The sequence below is a fragment of the Agrilus planipennis genome, unplaced genomic scaffold (genome assembly GCF_000699045.2).
Source record: "Agrilus planipennis isolate EAB-ADULT unplaced genomic scaffold, Apla_2.0 scaffold337, whole genome shotgun sequence".
NCBI classification, from domain to species: domain Eukaryota; kingdom Metazoa; phylum Arthropoda; class Insecta; order Coleoptera; family Buprestidae; genus Agrilus; species Agrilus planipennis.
The window spans coordinates 138,115-160,435 of record NW_020442013.1 but is presented as its reverse complement, the minus strand read 5'-3'; the positions used below and the strand labels follow the sequence as shown (position 1 = coordinate 160,435).

The following is a 22,321-nucleotide window of genomic DNA, read 5'->3' as shown; positions in this document are numbered from 1 at the left end:
TTTCAAGCATTACATAATGTTTTCAACTGTATAAATATGTTCTACCTAAAAGTTCCAATACCATAACAAAACTAATATATGTACATATATACCTAGTCTTGGTATTTTTCTTGTCCTAGCACATTTACTTTTGGTCTTGGTTTAGCTTTCGAACAGTACATCTTGGTTTTAAACGAACTGCTCTTTTAAAACGTTTCCATTAATGGATATGCGTAGCATCATTATCTTTTATTATTATGACATTATGAAATAATTACCTAATAAAACTCAATTTTTACACTTATGAGAATGAATAAGTATGCAGTAAAATGTAAGAGAACAGTAAATGTTAAAGTAAAATTAATTTGTCAATGAAAAACGAATCATTCAATGCAAAGTTTCAAGATAGAGAGGTGCAAGAAATTTTAAATTACACATACTTATAATATATAAGCATCTAATTGAAGTTATCATTAGTTTATTGGAAAGTATTCAACAAAAAAGTACTTATAGGAATTTGTTGCATCATTTCTTTATTTGGTATCTCTTTAATTGTGAGATTAATATGCCAGTTCTAAAGAAAATACATAATATTGTGTCAATATGTTAATTGTTTATAGTTGGAATAACCATTTGGTATATTTATATAAACTTAGAATTAAATAAACACTGTGAACATCTTTGTTTTTCTAGATAACAATCAATAAATACCCTTCAATTCAATTATTTCTTGCATCATACTTTTTACTCCAAAAAATAAATAATTGTATGCAGATAGTACGCATTTCTTTATACAGAAAGCTCTTTGAAAGTTGATTCAAGGTCAAAAATCTACCTTTATGAGATTTTTCAATAAAAAAGACTTAAAAAAAACGTTATGTAACAAGTTATTAGCCAATAAGTCAAGTATTTCGTCATTTTTTCGTATATATATATACAGTAGGCATCATCTTTAGTATAAAATACGACACTGCTGAAATTTTCATTAGACAAATTACACAATGGCGTTTTTACGTTAATCATGACTATGTAGCGTTACACAGCTGGTAACCTTTAATTAGTAGTATAAAAAAATGTTAAGATTATTGATTTTCACTGAAAATATGTTAACCTTGACCGTCAAAAACATTACGTAATACCTATTGTGAGTATTTTATGCAGATGTTTGAACCAGATTAGATAATTTTTAGCCGATAATAAAGCAACACGGTTTGAGCTAGGTTAGTGGTGCCAATGTACAAGTTTATAAATAGATTTAAAAATGCTAACTACATGTAAATGACCTATAAGTGTATTTACAAGTAATAGGCGATGGTTAATAGCGTGCATGTACCTAACTAACTAAATATCTATTAATCGTAAACGAATCTGTACGATTATGTTAGATATGTCAATATGACACAATTGACGCATGGGAAAGGTGAATGTGATTTACTAATACGAAAAAATTGGGAAATTTGGATTCAACAAACACCATACTTTATAAATTTAAGTGTACGTCTCAAACAAGGCTCTGTACGAATGCGACGCCTTCTAAGACATGAAGGGTGAGTTAGGTATGAAGCAGGATCATGAGAAAGGAGGCGCAAAGATAGATCTAGATTAGATTACCGATTACAAACGTTAGAGACTTCTTAACCAATTCTAAACATTCCAATTAACTAAATAATTCGTTTTAGAGCAGTCATAAAAAAATAATAAGATGAGATAAGAATAAAATTGTTGAAAGAAGAATAAAAAGCTCTGTTTCTACAAAAACCTTGGCGGTATCCTTGAAAATGTGCCATTTATTTTTTTGCCAATAAAACAATGTTGACCCTGGCGTCAAATATTCTGCCATCTCATAAATTTTCCGTCCCATTTCTATTGTGAGTCCATTATAGATAAATTACATAAATTTTGGTTAGTGATATTAGATATTATTAACAACATCATCATTACCACTAAGTATCTCTAATAAAATTGCAAAATTAAACAAGTTTATGCGTATGTATACACATAAAAATAATAGATGCATATGTGTGCGACACGTGTCTAGATATCTTTTTAATTAGTGTTAACGGTGATACCGGTATAGTAATTATTTATGTAAATTACTTCGAATTGACCTTGTAGTTAAGTTGATTGCAGAAATATTCTCCGTATTTCTGAGTTAAATTTAAGCGTCTACATTTGCATAAATTGAATTTTGAAGACTGAAGATGGAAAGAAGAAATGAGATAAAAAAATTAAAATAATAATTACTTAGGGCAGTTTTGGTATTCGAGGTACTTAATTAACAAATTGTAACTTGTAAGTATGGCAGAGAGAATAGCGTAAGATAGAAGGTTAAGGGTCGAACCCCTTTCAACAAAAATAATGCAAACGGTGTATTCCACATAAAAGTTGAAAGATATTGTACAACTTTATACAAAATACACTTTTTCACTATACTCATTGAAACAACATCGAACAGATATCTATTTGTAGAAATTGACCCACTATACATATATATATGTACGTGGTCTATCGTTATTTACGTATTATATAAATATTTAGATAGCTATTTAATTACTTTTGGAATGCAGATATTTCTAAATAAATTAAAATAAAATTTAAACGAATTCTTCAGATTCATAATAAATTCATTATTAAATGACTCATCTGTATGCTTTGTAGATATTCAATGTAACAAAAAGATGGTGCAAGTCCGAAGTAACTTCAACCTACTATGTAAATATAATACGTTTGATTTAATTTAAGGAAATTAATGTGAATTATTTATCGATTAAGTTGCAATCGAGATGATATTTTTTATGCTATTATCCTACATTTTATACGTGTGCCATAGTAATCGTTGCCAAAATTTAACAAGGCTACAATGACAGGCAAGTTATTGATGTCATAACATCAAATATAAAGATAACTAAACACTTTTTCTCCTCAATCATTAGTTAGTTGCACATGCATCATTTTTGGCCGGAACTTTATTATGAAATTCTGCACTAATCAAGTTATGTAAATGATAATGTAAATCTGACTTCTATTCAATTATACTGATATTTAGATACTACGGAATAAAAAAATTGTCATCTATCACACATGAAATAAAATGTTGTTATTGATACTCTAAACTCGGTAAAACATTTTAAAATATAAAAAAAAATTAACATTTGGTAAAGTTTCACAAATTTATACTCATTTTATCTTCGCTCCTAATACCTGTGATGAGATTTAAATATTTTAATAGCCATTGATCTGTAATAATTGGCAAGCTCAAATCATTTGTATGAACTTGGTAAAATATAAAATGTGTTAAGGTGCGATCTCTATTTTTCTAATTGCGAAAAGTCTATCTAATTTTAAATACACATTTTGAAAATATATGTTGAGAATGTTGTATTTTATTGCCTACCTGTTCTTGTTTGCGATGTGTTGCAACCTTCACAATAAGAGATAATAGATAAGACATTGATGAATACAGCTGTCTTATCTAAAGCTTTTTATATTTTAAAATTAGAAAACGCTCTCATAGTAACCGATGAGATACTATATTATTGCTGTATTATGAAATTCAAACGTTAAAATGGATGATATGATATATGAAAAAGAAGAACAAAGAAAATTGCACTATTGAAAGTCTAAAATCTTTAAATGGGATCGATAGGTATAACTTCGGTCGATTAGTTTAAATCTTTTGATTATTCGCATTCAGGAATAGAAATTGTCAAAACAAATTAATAGGAACATATTTGATAAACATACGCATACATAATGAAACCAAGAAAACTGAGACAGAAGGCATTTAAGGAGATACGCAAATAAGATTTTTGAATGGGAACCGCTAAATTATAATCCTGAATTGCTAGATTTGCAGTTACATAATTGGCATCTGGATGCCTTTAGAATTTGGGTTTGGGGTTTATGTACAATATCGGTGTTCAAACAATAAATTACGTAATTAAATATTTAATTATTGAGACTAAGGATGTTTAAAACGTTTCCCGTATCACTTTATTTTTCTATTTTTTGTTGAACAGGTTAGTGCTGTGATCGAGTGCCGCAGGCGACGATCGATACCGTCCAGAATTATAAATTGTCATACAGACTTGTACGATAAAACTGACCATATTATATGTAAATAATGCGAAAACGAGAATTCATATAAATAAACCATTACTTATTTAAATAAATAAAACGATGGCATTAGACGCAGTTCACAATATTTATATTTTTGAAACGTTTAGAATTATAAATGTAGTTATTTTATTGTTTCATTTCAACGTTATTAAGTTCTGATAACGACACATACCTAATGTCCTATCGGATATTATCTTGAGTATTTACGAATTATTAAGTTCATACTGAGAACACATAATCCTTTCTTATCAATTTTGATAAATCGATTTATTTTATGAAAACCATGAAAACAATGAAAGTATTGAGTAGGTACATATTATTATGGTCTTCGAATAAAATACGTGAGGAGATGCTTTTCACTATAGGGACATAAGAAACTGGTGACGGGAGGGGAAATCCCTCGGGACTATGAGGGAGGCTTAGTTGGAAAGTCTTCTTCAGGGGAATGGGTGCTGCGTGGTGGTTGGCGACAAAAAGAGATGATCAGAAACAAACAGAAGATAGTGAGATTATTTATCTGTGGAATATTACTCTCCCAGAATTTTCCAAAGTGATCCGAGAAAACCAGAGGAAAACTGGACCAAGACAGACGTCTAAACGATGTCGCTCGGTTAGTTATATACAATAGGTACATAACGCCTTTATATGTAGGTAACATAAGCTCATTAATCTTTTTACACAGCAGATATGCGGTATCAGTTTTTTTTTATGTAAGCAAATAAAAAATATATTGTTAATCGTAATAACTTTAGTGGCTCTCGCGAGACAGATAGGTTTTATTACTGAAAAAATACACGTATACTTATATAATCGGATATATTATTTATTCCGTGCATGGTGCAGGAAATTTCCTGTAATTTTATCATAAACACGGGACTGACACTGGATATTCCTCATTAAAACGGTAGGAGTCGATACGCCGAACGAACGGAACGACCGACTTCACATATCTCGACATACATAAATGTGTATTGTACACACACACCTCCACACATTTATACAAATATATCCGTGTATGTGCGACATATATTTACTCGTTTCTACTATGTACAATAGTAAGTTACTGTTTAACTTTGCTGTGTCACGATTAATAAAAACTTCATGCACAGAGTAACGAAGACTTGCGGTTAAACAAGAACAATCTTAATAGATTGTAAAGTCAGTCATGCCCACCGGGCACGTCCCTATATTTTAATAGATAATATACAATGGAAGTGATCGGATAGATAAATAAGTTGCATTTGCACATATGTATTGTGTATATATATATAATGTAAGTCATACAACCATTAACATACCTTCATATAATCCCATTACTTTTTAACAACTATGTTGAACAATTTCACTGGCCGTTTTAGTCCTTCGGAACTTTACTGCGCTGTCCCTACGGTCCCCACTAACGATACCATTGTTTATATTTTGAAAAGTTCGAAATGAAAAAAAAACCGGTGCCAAATATGAGCGACACACATCAATATAAGGGGACGGTCTTACGCGATACAAAAACAACACCATGTACCTACCGACCGCGTAAAATACCTGTAATGAGCATGTTATTGCAACGATGACGATGACGGCAATCATATGATGATAATAAAGCGAACCGCGGCGCTGGGACGCGTCGCGGCTAAGTCCGACGAAAACAATGTTCGACAAACTTCGGAAGAACGAGCGAGTTAAGTTAAGTAATGGTTAAGTGACTTACGTCACGACCGAACGGTGGCTCGAAGGATTTCACTACGTGTTTATTATGGGCACTAAACTTTACGTTGTGAATTGAAAATTGACTGAGAACATGTGAACCGATTTTAATTACTTAGTTAAGTAATTAATGGTTGTTTGCCGAATTGAAATAGTTCTCCTTTCCGTTTCTGATTTCTTAATTAATATGATTTAACTAGGTACTAGACCAAGTAAGAATGGTCTTTGGGAATGAATTTAAAAAAGGATTAAAAAACTGTAAAGTATACATATGCACCTAAAGACAATGTTAGCAAAACAATGATTGTAATTTAAATTATTTGTGAAAGTAAAAGGTTTTTTGTTTTTTCTTCATCATAAGGTCGTCAGTCCTAAGACTGGTTGGACACGCACCTCCACTCTTTCCTATCCTAAGCTAATCTTCGCATTTCGCATCATCACTGGGGACAAAAAATGGGTTGTATACAACAACGTTAAACGCAAAAAAGATGAACCGGCTTAAACCATTTCCAAAGCCGATATTCACCAAAAAAAGGTGATGCTGTCTGTTTGGTGGGATTTTAAAGGAATCGTTTTTTTTTCTAGCTTTTACCGGATAACACAACGATTAATTCGGAAGTCTACTGTCATCAGCTGGACAAACTGAATGATGCACTTCAACAGAAAAGGTCAGAACTAATCAACAGGAAAGGTGTAGTGTTTCACCAAGACAACGCGAGACCTCACACAAGTTTGGTCACTCGCCAAAAGCTTTTACAGCTTGAATGGGATACAATGCTACACCCACCATATTCTCCAGACCTGGCACCATCGGATTATTATTTGTTCCGGTCACTCCAAAATTTTTTAGACGGTAAAACCTTCACCTCAAATGAGGAGGTCAAAAACCTCCTCGATCAGTTATTTGCCAGCAAAGACCAAAAATTTTATGAGCGTGGAATTATGCTACTACCAGAAAGATGGCAAAAGGTGTTGGACCAAAACGGTCAATATATAATTTAATAAAGTATTTGTTTATTATACGAAAACTGTCTTTCATTTCCACAAAAAAAAACGAAATGACTTCCTTAACTACTTGTGAACAATCTAATCTAACCTAGGTCTACCTATACTCCTATTAACTCCTGCTTCTGCCTCTAATCTCTGACTAGACCTTCATGCCTGAGAAGGTGTCCTACCAACCTATCTCGCCTATTTTTTATTGACTTCCATAGAGTCCTCTGTTCTCCTATTCTTTCTAATACTTCTTCATTTCTCCTTCTCTTCTATGATGAATCTTTTACAATTTTCACGAAGTAACAACCGATTCTGTTTCATGATTTGATTCATTGTTTTATAGGATGGTATACGTATTTTCTATGCTTTGGTGTTCTTTAATTCGTTGAGTGGCTGTACTTCTGGTTTCGTCGATATACTCTTTTTCACTCTTCTGAATTTTAGAATCTGTCCCACCTTTCTACTACTGAAAGTCTAAAATCTTTAAATGGGACTGATACGCATAACTTTGGTAAATTAGTTTGATCTTTTGATTATTTGCATTCAGGGATAAAAATTGTCAAAATCAAGAATACGAGTACAATGGAAACTGGTCGCATTTTGAAAGTTTTCATCTCGGAATAATTGGAATCATTGGATAACAATTAAAACATCATTACAAATCTTTCTCTCTATAAAAATTGTTTCTAATTGTATGATTTTGATCACAATTTATCGTTGGTATTATGATGATTATGTCGTCATAATTCTTACCCAATTTAAATATAAATCGTTCACTTCATATCATATTTTGTTCTAATTTAACTATTTGTGTATTTTTAACCATTTTGTTTGTTTCTTTGTGTACCGATTGTAATGAAACGTGTTTTCGGTTCATTAGCCTCATTTTCAGTCTAGCCAAAAATGTGTGCGTATGATGCTTTTTTGTGTTTGTTATCTGTATTGCATAAATTTTTTTATTTTGGCCAGCTAACCTTTGCACTCCACTAGATCACCACCTTGTCATCGAAATGTAAGGTTTTGAATATTATCGGGAACACGATGACTACATCCAAACAAAACTTTCACACATAAGCAAATAGATTAGTCATTAATTTTGAATGATTTTGTCCATTCGGCAGATTGTGCGTAAAATGAATAAAAGAATATATATACTAATCTCTTCATTTATCAATATGTGTGCAATCGATGAAAAACAAACGTCCCTATTAAAAATAATATTGAGGCGGAATATTGCTTATCGGGAAAGTGCTTTAGTATGTATGTATAACTACTTATTTTAATCAATTTCCTCAATAAAACTAAAACTCCAAGGTAAAGTCTAAAGACGCAGAATTGGTAAAAGGGATGAGATACAGGAATAAGTATTCGACAAAGAAAAAGAAACCAAAAATTCAAATTCAACACATCTAATGTATTAACTATTTTTACTAACTACAATTAAATAGAAAAATCTATGTGCTAATATCTAAAACTAACTAATTTTACGACTTTTGATAACCATAAACAAACTTTTTATACGAATTATTCTCTTCATATACCAAGCATTTCTAACCGCAACGCAAGAATAAAATTGAATTCCTTGAAATATTTTCATTCTAATCAAATTGTGAAATACTCGTATCATTTGAAATTTACAGTGAAACGTTTTGTAGTTTATCTTTAAAGTTACATTTTTCGTTTCGTTATTGGAAAAAGTAACGATCCGGCGCTTCCACCAAAACTAAAATTTAAAAAATTACTATATGTACTCTATTCGTAGGTATACAAAAACATGTATGATTCGCTGGGAAAAAAATAAATATATTTGTATTTTAAATAACATTATTTATTACACACTAGTTATATTATTATTATTCGACTCTCAATACGTTTTGTGAGACATCAAACATTCATTAATGAGAATATTAGCAGAGGTGAACCTAGAATAGGCATACGAGTAAATTTTATTTGCTTATTCCTGAAATATTTGCTATTATTATCGATAAAACAAATTATTATTGATTACTTAAAGAATAAGTAGAATAGCAAAATGAAAAAAATGAAGTTAAACTGTTTGATGAACTTCTAACACATTTAAATATTTGTTACAGTATAATTTCTAATATTTATAAGTGGAACTAAGAACTAACCAAATGTTTTATGTATTTATTTATTTATTTATCTATCTACTCAAATATTTGTGTTTGTCTTTTTTGTATCTAGTAAACTTTCAGTTACCTACTACTTAAATAATGTCGAAATAGTGTCGTAAAATTAGTTTGGCAAGTTGATTTTCTAATACGAAAGGGATTTTGTCGATAGTAAATGAATCCTACAATAAGTGTCTTAGGGTTGATATAGTACAATTATAAGAGACATGTGCAACTTTTAGACAATTCTATTTATATATTAATGATAAAAAGAATCTAAATTGAGCTATGAATATATATTATAAAAAAATAACAAACAATAAAAAGATAATAAGAGAGACTCTTCTTCGACGTTTAAGTTTGGTACTTGGTACCAACGAAGAGGTTTCATACTTGGTAGAGAAATTCAAAGGGGACCATGAGTTATAAAACAAATAGTGTCAGATTTAGGACCAAATAGATTATCCTTTACCCTCCCTCTCTTACAATCCACCTTATAAGCACCAAGTTTAGTATTTAAACATCGATTAAGTTCTAGAAATGTGTTCCGAGGGGCATGGTTTAGACCGTTGCTTAGCATTTTGGAGGACTCTGGTTCGATTCCGGGTTCGTCTGCTATGGTCCAAGTTTTTCTGTGGTTTCCTTGCTGCTAATATTCCACAGATAATTTTTTATTTTCTTTTGTCTTCATTTCGCCTTTCTCGCCCTCACCACCCACCCATCCCCACGATTTCTGAAAGAGGGCCTTCCGCCCTACTTTCCGGCGTAGTCCGGAGGGACTGCCCGCCCACCAGAATTACTGGCTGGTGGGAATGAAACACCCAAAAGTTAAATGTTCTAGAAATGTAGTATTATACTCTTTGATAATGGTGTAAAAGCCGAATTCTCCTAATTCGACAGAATATATGACAATTTTGTCAAACATACCAAATGTTTTCTTTTCGATATTCTACATTTGTTTAGAAGAGATATAGTAGTAGATGAACAATTCCAGGCATTTTCATTTCCTATTCTGCTTTAAGATCAGTTCATACCATTGCCGTTAAACAATACGATGAGTAGATCGCATTTGTTGTTATCAGCTTGCGTAGTAATTGGAACAGATACTTACATACTTGAACACTCACAGCACAAGCGCCAAAATCAGACAAAAGAACTATGACTAATTTTTTACTTTGTTTATAATCAACCGACCTTCTCAGAATGCGAATAATCACGTTTTCGATTGCTAATCAGTGTATTCAGAAATTAATAATCCAAATGAGGATATTTTAATTAACTAGAGACATGCAGTTAGGAAATGTTTTTGTTTCTTTTTATTTTAATTGGTGTCGTAAATCTAAAGAAGAAATTAATTACATATTGAGCATTCATTTTTGTATTTGTCGGTGATTAAGAATCATTAGCAGAAGGGATAGATAAGAAAAGCCCGAAATTATATTAATTTCTGATCTCACCTAAAATTATTATTAATCTGATATGCAATTTGTTCTTATGCATTCTTTAGTAACCACAAGCAAGCGTATTGATTAAATCTGATAGAATAATAATGGAACATTTAAAAATATATTATCGTCAAGTAGCCAAATTAGTGCATGATTGCATTTGTTTCTTTTAATTAGCTAACATTGCTATTGCAAATGCTTCATAATTACTGGGTACCCTAGCAAATTGCTATTGAAAATATTTTTTTGAAAATTTGTTACATATCATTGTCATTTTCGAAGTGTATGAAAAATATCGATTGGTTTTGAACTTGAATCGAAATAATTCAGTAACTATTTATTGACTTACAAAATATAATAAATAAACTACTATAGCTTGAGATTAACCAAAATCTCCTAAATTGCATTATTTCTTGGAATGAACAGTATTTCGTATTGACGATTTAGTTAGAGATGGCAATTGTTAGCATTGAAAATTACATGCCATTGTCCTCACTACCTACAAAAAATATTTTTTTATTGTCTTTAACAATAGTCAGCACACTTGTAAAGCTTCTCAAGTATATTTTGGGATTTAAATGAAACTGAACGAATTTGATCAACTTCCTATTGTACTATTGTAATCTGATAATACGACCGCTTGATTCGTACCAAATTAACCGGCAAAATCTCGTATATTTATTTATAAGCCCGTTTGATTTCAAGACATGAATCAAGATTGCAAATAAATATACAGTAATTGTCCAAAATTGAGGCTCCAGACCAGAATCACTCCAAATTTTTTTTATAGACTTTCAGTCACTCTACATAATAGAATTCGATATTAGAAAGTGGGGGAGACAGTTTTTTATGACTTCGTAAATAAAAAAAGCATTAGTTTTATACATTTCCTAGTACAATATCGGAATTGTGAGACATCAAACATTCATTAATGAGAATATTAGCAGAGGTGAACCTAGAATAGGCATACGAGTAAATTTTATTTGCTTATTCCTGAAATATTTGCTATTATTATCGATAAAACAAATTATTATTGATTACTTAAAGAATAAGTAGAATAGCAAAATGAAAAAAATGAAGTTAAACTGTTTGATGAACTTCTAACACATTTAAATATTTGTTACAGTATAATTTCTAATATTTATAAGTGGAACTAAGAACTAACCAAATGTTTTATGTATTTATTTATTTATTTATCTATCTACTCAAATATTTGTGTTTGTCTTTTTTGTATCTAGTAAACTTTCAGTTACCTACTACTTAAATAATGTCGAAATAGTGTCGTAAAATTAGTTTGGCAAGTTGATTTTCTAATACGAAAGGGATTTTGTCGATAGTAAATGAATCCTACAATAAGTGTCTTAGGGTTGATATAGTACAATTATAAGAGACATGTGCAACTTTTAGACAATTCTATTTATATATTAATGATAAAAAGAATCTAANTTCTTTTGATAGCAACACGAGGAAAACAAAAGGAGAGTATAATTTTTATTTATTTAATTTTCCTTTTTTTTAATAATTTTTTTTATTAGGCACATATAAACCCTCAGGGTTTTCATTAAAAAAGGGGATTCAATTTTTACCCTGCGTAATAATGTTACTCAAGTGATTCATAACTGAAATTCTTTACAGTGTCGGATAATTTCTTAACACTTTCCATGCTTCACTTACAGTAACATATATTTATAGAGTATTTGTGAAATGTAAAAATACATAAAAACTGCGTAACGCGTACATAAACTGAACAACTGAAGTACAAATTAAATAACCGTGTCTCCCTGACCTTGTCTTTCAGTATAAGTACTACTGCAATTAATATTCGTTGTTATTATTTATTCTACATGAAAAGAAAATGCTTAATGCGTCCACTGTTTAGTGTTATGCAGTATTTCTGAGGATAAACCTATTTAGATAATCTGTTAGACAAATAATAACTTGAAAAACAATTTCATATGTAATTAAGCATGATGGATATTAAAGTGTCCAGGGGTTGTCAAAGGGACCTTAAGTTTTAAATTAGGAAATAGATAATCATGATATAAAATTGGGCGATATACTAGGGCACTAATATTATACAGGTAATCTGTCACATATCTTCAACCCCGATCCACATATCTGCAATTACCTAAAGTACTTTTAAAGGTTAAAACTTCCTTCAAGAAGTCAACTGTGAAGTCAATGTCAAAGTCACTAAATATATTTATGTGATTTTAAAGTTTTTTTACTGATACACCTACAGGTATATCCGCACCTAATACCTATAAACTTAATGAAGGATAATATTTACACACTTTTTAACTATTATTACAACAGACGGTAATTAAATTTGCGGTTACCATAAAACAATGTAGAAAACAACACGTTTTACAAATTGTAGTTGATTGACTTAATAGAGTAGTTTAAGATATTATAACACAAACTATAATAATCCTTATCGGAAGGTCACAAGCGTCTTAATACAACCCAAATATAAAAAGAAAACAACTTTTTTCTATGTATAAGGAATGTTAATATACATATCGCTCTTTCAAAGACAAATTAAATCATTTTATGCATTTTTGCCCAATTACAATTTCATTGTTGTTTTTCTCTTGAAGGTATTTTGTTTTTTATTTCAGTTGATTTATTGTATTAATTCGTTAACTTATTTATTTCGTAGATATTTTATGAAGATGGAAAAACTTTGGCGGTTGTAGTAGAACAAACAGAATAGCTCAAAACCCCAACGCCAAAACACGACACTGTAGTTGTCCGAAGCACTTTAGCACTGTAGTTTACTTCAGTCCCTGAAGAAGGTAACTTTGTTACCGAAAAGTTCTTCGGACAACTACAGTGTCGTGTTTTGGCGTTGGGGTTTTGAGCTATTCTGTTTGTTCTACATAGATATTTTGTTTATAAAAAACTTACCCAAAATCATAGTCAAACAGTCGTTTAAATGAGTCAAATTAGCGTTATCCAATTCGGTAAATCCTTCATCAGAAGTTCTTGAACTGTCCGGACTGCAAAGCGGCATTTTTATAAATTCGGCAAGAGTTAGCATATCAATAACTTTACACCACGATAGATACTATTAATTAAAAATAAAAATCCCGCGAAGGTCAATTTTTTAACACACGAACACGACGTTGTTGTAGGTGTATCAATTAAAAACACTAACACTTATCGACATTTACTAAAACAGAGAAGAAGTTCTTAAGCGAACACTGGCAACATTTAATTAATATTTAATTGTCTTGACTGTTTTTCATCACTTACAACAGTGACAACAGCACTACAATATGTGGACACGTCTAAGCTTGCTGACAATAACACCTTGGGGAACATAATAAGGCTTTAGGAATGGTGGGGAATTTACATGAAGATTCTCCTTATCGACGATAGATAACACATTTAATTTCGTGTTACAAATTGTGGAAATGACTCTGTATTTACATCGATGATAATCAAATCACTTTCCTGCAGCGTGAATATTTTTGTATTTGTTAAGCCGATAAAATAGAACCTATTCGAACTTACTCATTAGATCGCTACTGAATTGACGATTAAATAAACAAATTATGTAAAATTTATTTAACGATATTAATTAGAATTACGCTATTTCTCTAGGGAAATTACAACTGTTTGTAAGTAACGCTGGTCCATCTATAACTTTAAAGAAAATATTTCGCCCCTAAATGTGGAAAATTAAAGGAAAATAGAAAGAAAAATTGACGTTATATTCGTCAGATCTTTTTAACTTTCTTTGTTTGTCTGTCCATATAAACAAAGTATAGAATGCGTCATTATATATTTAAATTATTTGATAACAAGACAAAATTTTGAAAAAGTTATAATATTTATCGTATATTGTCGTTGGCTTTGAACCTTATCAGAGGAAATACCAAGTAGCGTATGGTTAAGTGCCTATTAAGGGCTGCGTTATCAAAAACTCGTCTATCAATCGTAAGCACTGATAATAAAGGCATTTCTTTTCTCTTATCAAGCATTTAATTGAATGTAGATGACTTTTCTGATAACGTGTTTAGTTTAAAAACAAGATGCTTTACGTTGTTCTCATTAATACAGTAACTCTATTTACTTCATGCATTGAAAGTATAAGGAGAGAGAGAGATATTTTTAATAAATAATCATGAACGCTGTAGTTGTAGCTATAAAATTTGAAAACAACGGTAATACTAGGCACATGTGAGAAAGTTCGTAGATGTTTCAACACGACTGCCACATATCTCATTTTTTGGTTAACAGAATAGATAAAATTTGAAGAATAAAAATCTTAAGTTTTTTGGAATCGGCCTGTTTTNTCTTTGGCAAATAATTCGCTTTTGCGGACAATGCGTAATTAACGAGTCTGGAGATACGTGATTATAAAAAAATGAAGACCGTTAATGTTCTCATTCTGTGCCATTTCACTGTTTTTATTGTTTGTAGTGAATCACGATTATCCTTTTGTTGACATAGACTTTGGTCGGTCGTGATCTCTGCTGTGGAAAACGGAACTCCCTGTTTCTCATTGGATCTCTTGGTGCAGATAACAAAATATGAAATGAAATGTAACGTTTAACGTTCATACAAAAATTATGCAATAAATGTGCTTTTCGAGGTTTTTCTTGCTGGCAGATAAATACTACAATTTTACATAATCTTATAGAGCAAGCGCGAGTTGTAAACCATTCTAGTATTTACTTACAAATAAAGCTAAAGATTGTTAACATTCTAGGCAAGTTCCATTGGTACCTACCGACACCTACCGACATGAAATTGATCTTGATGAGAATGGACCCAGCAAGCAAAACTAGAATTGTTATGTTGTTGTTTAAAGCTTTTCTCAGTTTGGTGAATGAAATGTTTCATATTGCGTCTTTTGATCGTCAAAATGAGATTGCAAAAAGAAAGTACCCAAAATAATAAAGTTACGTAGACCAAAAAGTAGAATATTTATCTTTAAGTACGAGAAAAATTGATGTAGATTAAATCGACTCCATTTTATAAATCCTATGTGCTAAATGGTGGCCAGAAACCATAAGATGTTTATCGTTCTAAGAAACTCTTTTGATTTGTAATTTTCTAGATATTATTTAGTTTAAAAACCACTTTGACAAAATAGTACCTAAGCTCTTTTAAACGGACCTCTCTCGAAATTTCGATAATCTTACTATTAAAAGGGTTACAACATCATACAATATCACAAACAATATTGTGTAAATTACCTAGTAATATTGTTCTAAAAATACAGTTATCATCCGTTCTATTAAGAATTTCATATCTTTACTTAGAATTTAAATGGACTACAGAACTTATTATGAGTTAAGGGGTTTATAGGAGTTATCAACTTATTGTAGAGAAAATCTTAAGGCGCTGTTAACTTCTAAGAATTTAAAATTACTTCTCAGAAATGTAGTTTAACGAAATCAATTTAAGGTGAAGGGTTATCAACCATCAAGAGAAAAAGGCACAATTTGTTGTCTTTTTTTATGATTTGAATAAAGTTTCAATACTTAAACGACATCCTCTAAAATACACATTGGAAAACCATGATAACCCTCGTTTAAAAATTAATAAAACTGCAAATAGCCAATTAAATTTAAAAATAAATAATAAAACATTCTTACCAGTTGTTATAGAAGGCATTGCTATTGTAACATGATGGGAGGCAGCAGGAAATTCGTTGACTTCGTCAATGGAAGATGGTGAAGACATGGTAACGTCTGTGGAAGTCATCATTACCATTTGCAATTTGCATTAACATTAACAAAATGCACAAAATTGTTTTTAATTCGTGACACTAGAACGCGTTAATTCGTACCGACGAAAATAACTCAACTTTGTCTTAACAACTTCTTTCACTAAACAAAATTACATTTTACTGACTACTTTACATACTGTGATATCACAATATGTTGCACGATGCTCTTATCAATATAAATATTACTTTCTTCTTGTTTCATGATAAATAACGCGTATTATTTACATACATTAATTTATAAAGAATGTGGTCTAATTAAATGAATTTTGGGTCCTTTGTTGCACTTATTTTTCAATAATTATTAGAAATCGACAGTTCTTTTCGAGTAATTTGTATTGTCGATGTATTTTTATGAAAATGTATGCATTCTTTTCGAGTGACTTCAAGCACGTGTTTACCGTGTGACCAGTCGTACCGCACTCTTTTTTAATAAACGTTGAATGTCAAACACCTTTAATTGAACACATTGTGGTCCATCTACTTGCAACATACCTTTTTTCGGAATTGTTACTGAATATAAGTTAATAATCATCAATTTATATGGTGTTGTCAAGCTATAAGCTTTTTTAGTTAAATTGAATTTTTAAAAACCACACAAGAGACCACTTTAAATTGGATGCGGATGTTGCGGATGTTCCGCGGTTAGTACAGGATCTTTTGGTCAATTTTCAACATTTGTTAATAAACAATTTTGTGGTAGGTAAATATAAAATAGGATTGGTAACTTTCGGGAATCACAATATAGCAATACAGATAAGAGTATCCCTCAAGTCGTCAACTGAAAAGTAATGAATAATTTCGTAATAGGCTTTCTAAACTCAAACAGCTTAAGTAAATAAAAGTCTTGCAGTAAATTGTTTGTAAGATAATAATTACTGTTGGTTATTGTAGCAACATTCAATATTATGATATTTATCTGTCTGTCCAATAAGTGTTTGGCAAATGAATAATTTTTAATAAACATAATGATANCGTAAAGTACGAACTTTTAAAAATTTAAATGCATTCAAAATTACGTTTTTTATTAATAAAAAAGAAAAAATATTATGTGCCTAATAGTGTAACTTCTGGCAAGCAATAAAAACTAATGAAAGCCATTATTCAAATAAATATCTAATCACAGATTACCAAAAAAACTTTTAAATTATTTTATTTAGTTGCTGTCTATTTTACTTGAAGAGTCTATTTTATTGTATGTATTTATTACATTTATTAACATAATTTGGTGTTTTTGAATAAAAAGGGATTACACTAATAATAATTAGATAATCTTTCTATTTATGTCTTAATCAGTCTGGTATTCTCTATTTTGGTATCCTTAATGTTAGGTAATGTGTAAAATAAGTTTCATTTGAGAAGTCTCATAAAATAAACAACCAGTTGGTATTTTGTGACAGAAATGTATTTACACTCAAACTCAGTGCTGCAAAATTATAACTATAACACAAATAAAAATTATAAAACTAGTTGAGTTAAGATGTAGGTGGTAAGTTGACTCATCAAATGCATGGCCAATTTTGCCCCTCCATAGAGTGCCACTATCCTATATTAAGACTCTAAACGAAAGGGCGATCAATCTTTTACATCTTTTTAAACATCAGATTACCAATGAAGCTTATCACATGGTCAATTCCATAATGGCATTGACTATGTCATTGTCGTTGTTCTTTAGCGCTTTAATCGCTTTTCCTCGACTCACGTTCGCCTGTGTCATCACCAGCTCAATGTCCTTTTCTTCAACACCAGTATCGTCCACTTCTTCATCTTCCGATTCTTCAGCTATAGGAGCCACTGAAGTGGTTGGATTGCCAGTTGCACCCTCACCAGCAGGGTTAACTTCCTTGAATTTCTCAGCAGCTGCCACTTGGGCTTGCTGGGACAAGTCTTCAATCTTAGCTTCTCCAAAGACAATGTATGTGTCACTCACTGGATTTTTGTAAACATCTGGTTTATTAATGACGAACAGAATGTTCTTGGATTTTCGAATAGTTACTCGATTTACTCCCTGAACCTAATAACAAAGAAATTACAATATATAATGTATATCAAACATCAAAAGTAGCAACTAGTGTTAAATGATTAAAAATGAATCAAGAATAAACAGTAAAAGTCAAATGACTCAATTACATTAGGTTTACATTAAAAATTAGCTCAGTCTGCCAAGAGAATTCATCAAAAACTTTTATGTAAAAGATAATGCGAAACCTTGGGCATCTCATCACAGCAATTCTTAGAATAGTATAGTGTTACTGATAAAAACTAACCGGTTTAAGTCCCAGCTTTGACATTATTTTTCTGGCTTTCTTTTCACCTCTAGACTGTTTAGCTTTTGATACCATATCAATGGGTAAACCTGCAGCTGCAGCCCCAGGATAAGCAGTAGTTCCTGTAGGACCCCCTGTACCTGCATCTTCAAGTTCTGGAATCTCATCATCAGTATCACTTTCTGTTGATGATGCTGACTGTTCTGGCTTTGTTTCAGCCACCTGAGGTTTCTCGACTTCTGTGAGTTCAGGCATGATCTGAAAGTTGTAAATAACAAGACACTAATTAAAACACTTTGATAATCACTTAACACACACTTTGAGGTTAACTTAAAACAAGCCTCTTTTTGATATCTCGATTTAAAGGGAACTTTTAAGTGTTATCACTGCATTCACTCAGGTTGTAATTGAGTTATATAATAAATTATTGGAACCGATTTTTTATTATCTTCATGATATCGCCATTGTCAAATTTTAACCGTCAACGTGATAGGTTAACGGTATGTTTATAACAGTTTATATTATATTTTTCATTAAACACAAAAGGAAAGTGTAATTGGCGATAATGTTTTATGAAAAAGAAAACAATTACATGAAAATAATAGACGATGTTTTATATAAATTAAAATTTACCTTATCGTACTGAGGATAACAATAAAATAAAAGTAATGGCGCTATAATTGGAAGAAAAGAGATAGGAATCTGCCTTTGTATTTGTCATTCGATTGTGTAGTTTGTACAATCATTTACTTTAAATGTTAATAGATGTCAGCATTTGCATCAAAATTCAATAAAATTCGAATTTAATGAAATATAGAATATCCTTATTAATAAATACACAAAGTAGTTAAAAAAGAGAATAAAAATACCTCTATAATCAATATAACAACCATTTACCCAGTTATAAAGCAATACTTGTTGTACAAAATTTAGTCTGCCTTAACTAAAAAAATATACACAGGGTGTTTACAATGAATATACTAGGTTTCCATTTTAGTTATATTTGAAATTTTGGAATATTTTAACAAATTTAGATATATTACGTAACCACGAATAATGAAAAAAATAAAATAAAATTGCAGTAATGACTGAATTAACAGAAATGTATATTGAAAATTTTGTACATATACTTATTATTATAAATCNTCTTACATATATTTTATAATATTTATGTGTACATTGTAGTCAATTCTTAAAACGCCTAGGAGTAACTGTAGGTAGAGAATAATTAATTAATTATTAGGTACTAAACTTTCTAAAATGGAATGATCCTGAATATTAAATATTTGGACAATTAAACTTCATTTGATATCTGTGTTTGAAAGTGTTTTCCGTATCAATATAAAACGTATTAATTCGTTTGTAAGATTTTTATTACAGCAATTTCGTAATTAAAAAGTACCTAGTTATTAGAAGAATCTACGTACTTTAACAATTAATACGAATCAATTAAATTAAGCATTGCCACGTAAAAATTTAACGCGTTTTTAATTTTGGCTTTTAAAAAACAACTTTTATTGAAGTGATTTTTATGAACTTACACAACGCGAAGTAATAAATACTTAATAAAGTCTTTCTTTTGATAGCAACACGAGGAAAACAAAAGGAGAGTATAATTTTTATTTATTTAATTTTCCTTTTTTTTAATAATTTTTTTTATTAGGCACATATAAACCCTCAGGGTTTTCATTAAAAAAGGGGATTCAATTTTTACCCTGCGTAATAATGTTACTCAAGTGATTCATAACTGAAATTCTTTACAGTGTCGGATAATTTCTTAACACTTTCCATGCTTCACTTACAGTAACATATATTTATAGAGTATTTGTGAAATGTAAAAATACATAAAAACTGCGTAACGCGTACATAAACTGAACAACTGAAGTACAAATTAAATAACCGTGTCTCCCTGACCTTGTCTTTCAGTATAAGTACTACTGCAATTAATATTCGTTGTTATTATTTATTCTACATGAAAAGAAAATGCTTAATGCGTCCACTGTTTAGTGTTATGCAGTATTTCTGAGGATAAACCTATTTAGATAATCTGTTAGACAAATAATAACTTGAAAAACAATTTCATATGTAATTAAGCATGATGGATATTAAAGTGTCCAGGGGTTGTCAAAGGGACCTTAAGTTTTAAATTAGGAAATAGATAATCATGATATAAAATTGGGCGATATACTAGGGCACTAATATTATACAGGTAATCTGTCACATATCTTCAACCCCGATCCACATATCTTCACAATTACTGGATAGAAGCTCATTAGGGTCTTCCGCCCTACCCTCTAGCTTTGGACTAAAGTATAGGTCGGGGAAACTACCCACTTACCACGATTTTTTGGCGACCAAACGATAATAATTTATAATGTATTGATGAGAACCAGTATGTTCCACATTTGGACAAATTAATGTACTGATTCTGTCCTAATTCTGTTCTAAACGACGTCGTTGTTTGGAGTTATTCTTGTGGAAATTTCATCCAAACTTGTTAAGCGGTTTAACAGATATTAACAAACGAATAATAAGGAAGAAAGAGTAATTAAACTGTATAGATCTATCTCCTCCCATAATTTAAAAGCGGTATTGACAAAACAGTATTGTATGAAAATAAATAAAAGTAAAATGAAAATACTGGTTTGCAAGGGAAGAAAAAGTAGGGAAAGAGCGAATATAGAGATAGGAAACGAAAAATTAGAAGAACTGGCTGATTTTAAGTATCTAGGAAGTCAGATAAGTCAGGACGGAAGGAGTAGTAGAGATATAAAGCAGAAGATAGCGCAGGGTCGAGTCGCCTTCAATAAAAAGAAGTCACTTCTATGCTCGCGAACGGTTAATTTAGAAATTCTAAAAGGTTGTTAAAGGTGTATGTTTGGAGCACGGTTCTGTACGGGTGCAAAACATGAACAGTGAGCGCGGCGGAAAAGAAAAAGTTAGACGCGTTCAAAATTCTGGTGTTACAAGCGAATGATGAGGATACTGTGGATAGAGAAGGTTAGAAATGAAGAGGTATTAGAAAGAATAGGAGAACAGAGGACTCTATGGAAGTCAATAAGAAATAGGCGAGACAGGTTGGTAGGACACCTTCTCAGATATAAAGGTTTACTCAGAGACATATTAGAGGTAGAAACAGGAGTTAGGAGGAGTAGAGATAGACCTAGATTAGATTACTGTTCGCAAATAGTTAAGGATGTGCGTTGTTCTAGTTTTAAGGAAATGCGAAGATTAGCTCATGATAGGAAAGAGAAAAGATTCCTTTTCGGTTAATTTTTGGAATATAAGAACATCATAGTCACTTCATCGTCGCTTATCTTTTCGCTATAAACTTTCCTCTCTTCCACTTGCTACATACATGTAAAATCGGTATTTTAGAACGAATTAAGTCATACAAAAGTTATTTAACATTCATTGAACTGAAATCGGTTTTGTACGTACATATGTTTTATTTGTTATTAAAAGAGCGTAGACTCATGTTTGTATTGCCTCTATCTGAATATATTATTTATAACATACACTACATTTTCCATCATTCTTCAAATTACGACACGGTATTGTAAATAGTATAGGTTATCAGTAGGAGATCCCGGATACGCGACAAGCACATGAAAATATTTATTTTTCAATGTATTATCCTATCTTTAAAAGAATTTTATTAATAACCGAATTGATATTGTCTGTAGACACATACCTTTGCATTATCTGCAGTAGGTGGATTAAAGCTATTATTAGGTATTATCCATATTAAAATCTAGCCTAAATAATTGCTATCGCTTTTTTTTTGAAATCTTCATCAAATTATCAACTGGAAGTGTGTATTACAAGTCTGATGATGTAAAGTATTTTATCAAATGCAAAATCAACTGTATCGTTTCGCCTCCTATGGTGTTGTCAAGCTATAAGCTTTTTTAGTTAAATTGAATTTTTAAAAACCAC

General features: G+C 30.9%; 2 protein-coding genes across 12 annotated transcripts in view; both read right to left on the bottom strand.

Moving 5' to 3' along the window:
• The window catches only part of LOC108742110 (transcription factor HNF-4 homolog), a 41,154-nt gene extending 24,930 nt beyond the window's left edge, over window positions 1-16,224 (bottom strand). For 4 of the 10 annotated variants that reach the window (XM_018477145.2, XM_018477148.2, XM_018477147.2 and 1 more), the window contains exon 1: window positions 13,283-13,673. In XM_018477145.2, coding sequence (XP_018332647.1) covers window positions 13,283-13,415 — 133 coding nt within the window. In that variant the 5' untranslated portion in view covers window positions 13,416-13,673. Of the gene's footprint in view, window positions 1-5,396; window positions 5,735-13,282; window positions 13,674-15,984 lie in introns of those variants that run through there. The other 6 variants (XM_018477152.2, XM_018477146.2, XM_018477151.2 and 3 more) reach the window with 3 other exon arrangements.
• A 1,274-nt stretch (window positions 16,225-17,498) lies between these two features.
• On the bottom strand, window positions 17,499-19,108 carry LOC108742109 (nascent polypeptide-associated complex subunit alpha). 2 transcript variants are annotated; one of them, XM_018477143.1, is made up of 3 exons: window positions 19,016-19,108; window positions 18,383-18,640; window positions 17,499-18,129 (listed from the first exon to the last, which is right to left on the bottom strand). In XM_018477143.1, the coding sequence occupies exons 2-3, from the start codon at window positions 18,635-18,637 to the stop codon at window positions 17,737-17,739; spliced, it is 648 nt and encodes a 215-aa protein (XP_018332645.1). In that variant the 5' UTR covers window positions 18,638-18,640; window positions 19,016-19,108; the 3' UTR covers window positions 17,499-17,736. The 2 variants fall into 2 exon arrangements, with proteins under 2 accessions (XP_018332645.1, XP_018332646.1); XM_018477144.2 differs by lacking the exon at window positions 19,016-19,108 and adding an exon at window positions 18,701-18,878.
• Between the last annotated feature and the right edge of the window lie 3,213 nt (window positions 19,109-22,321).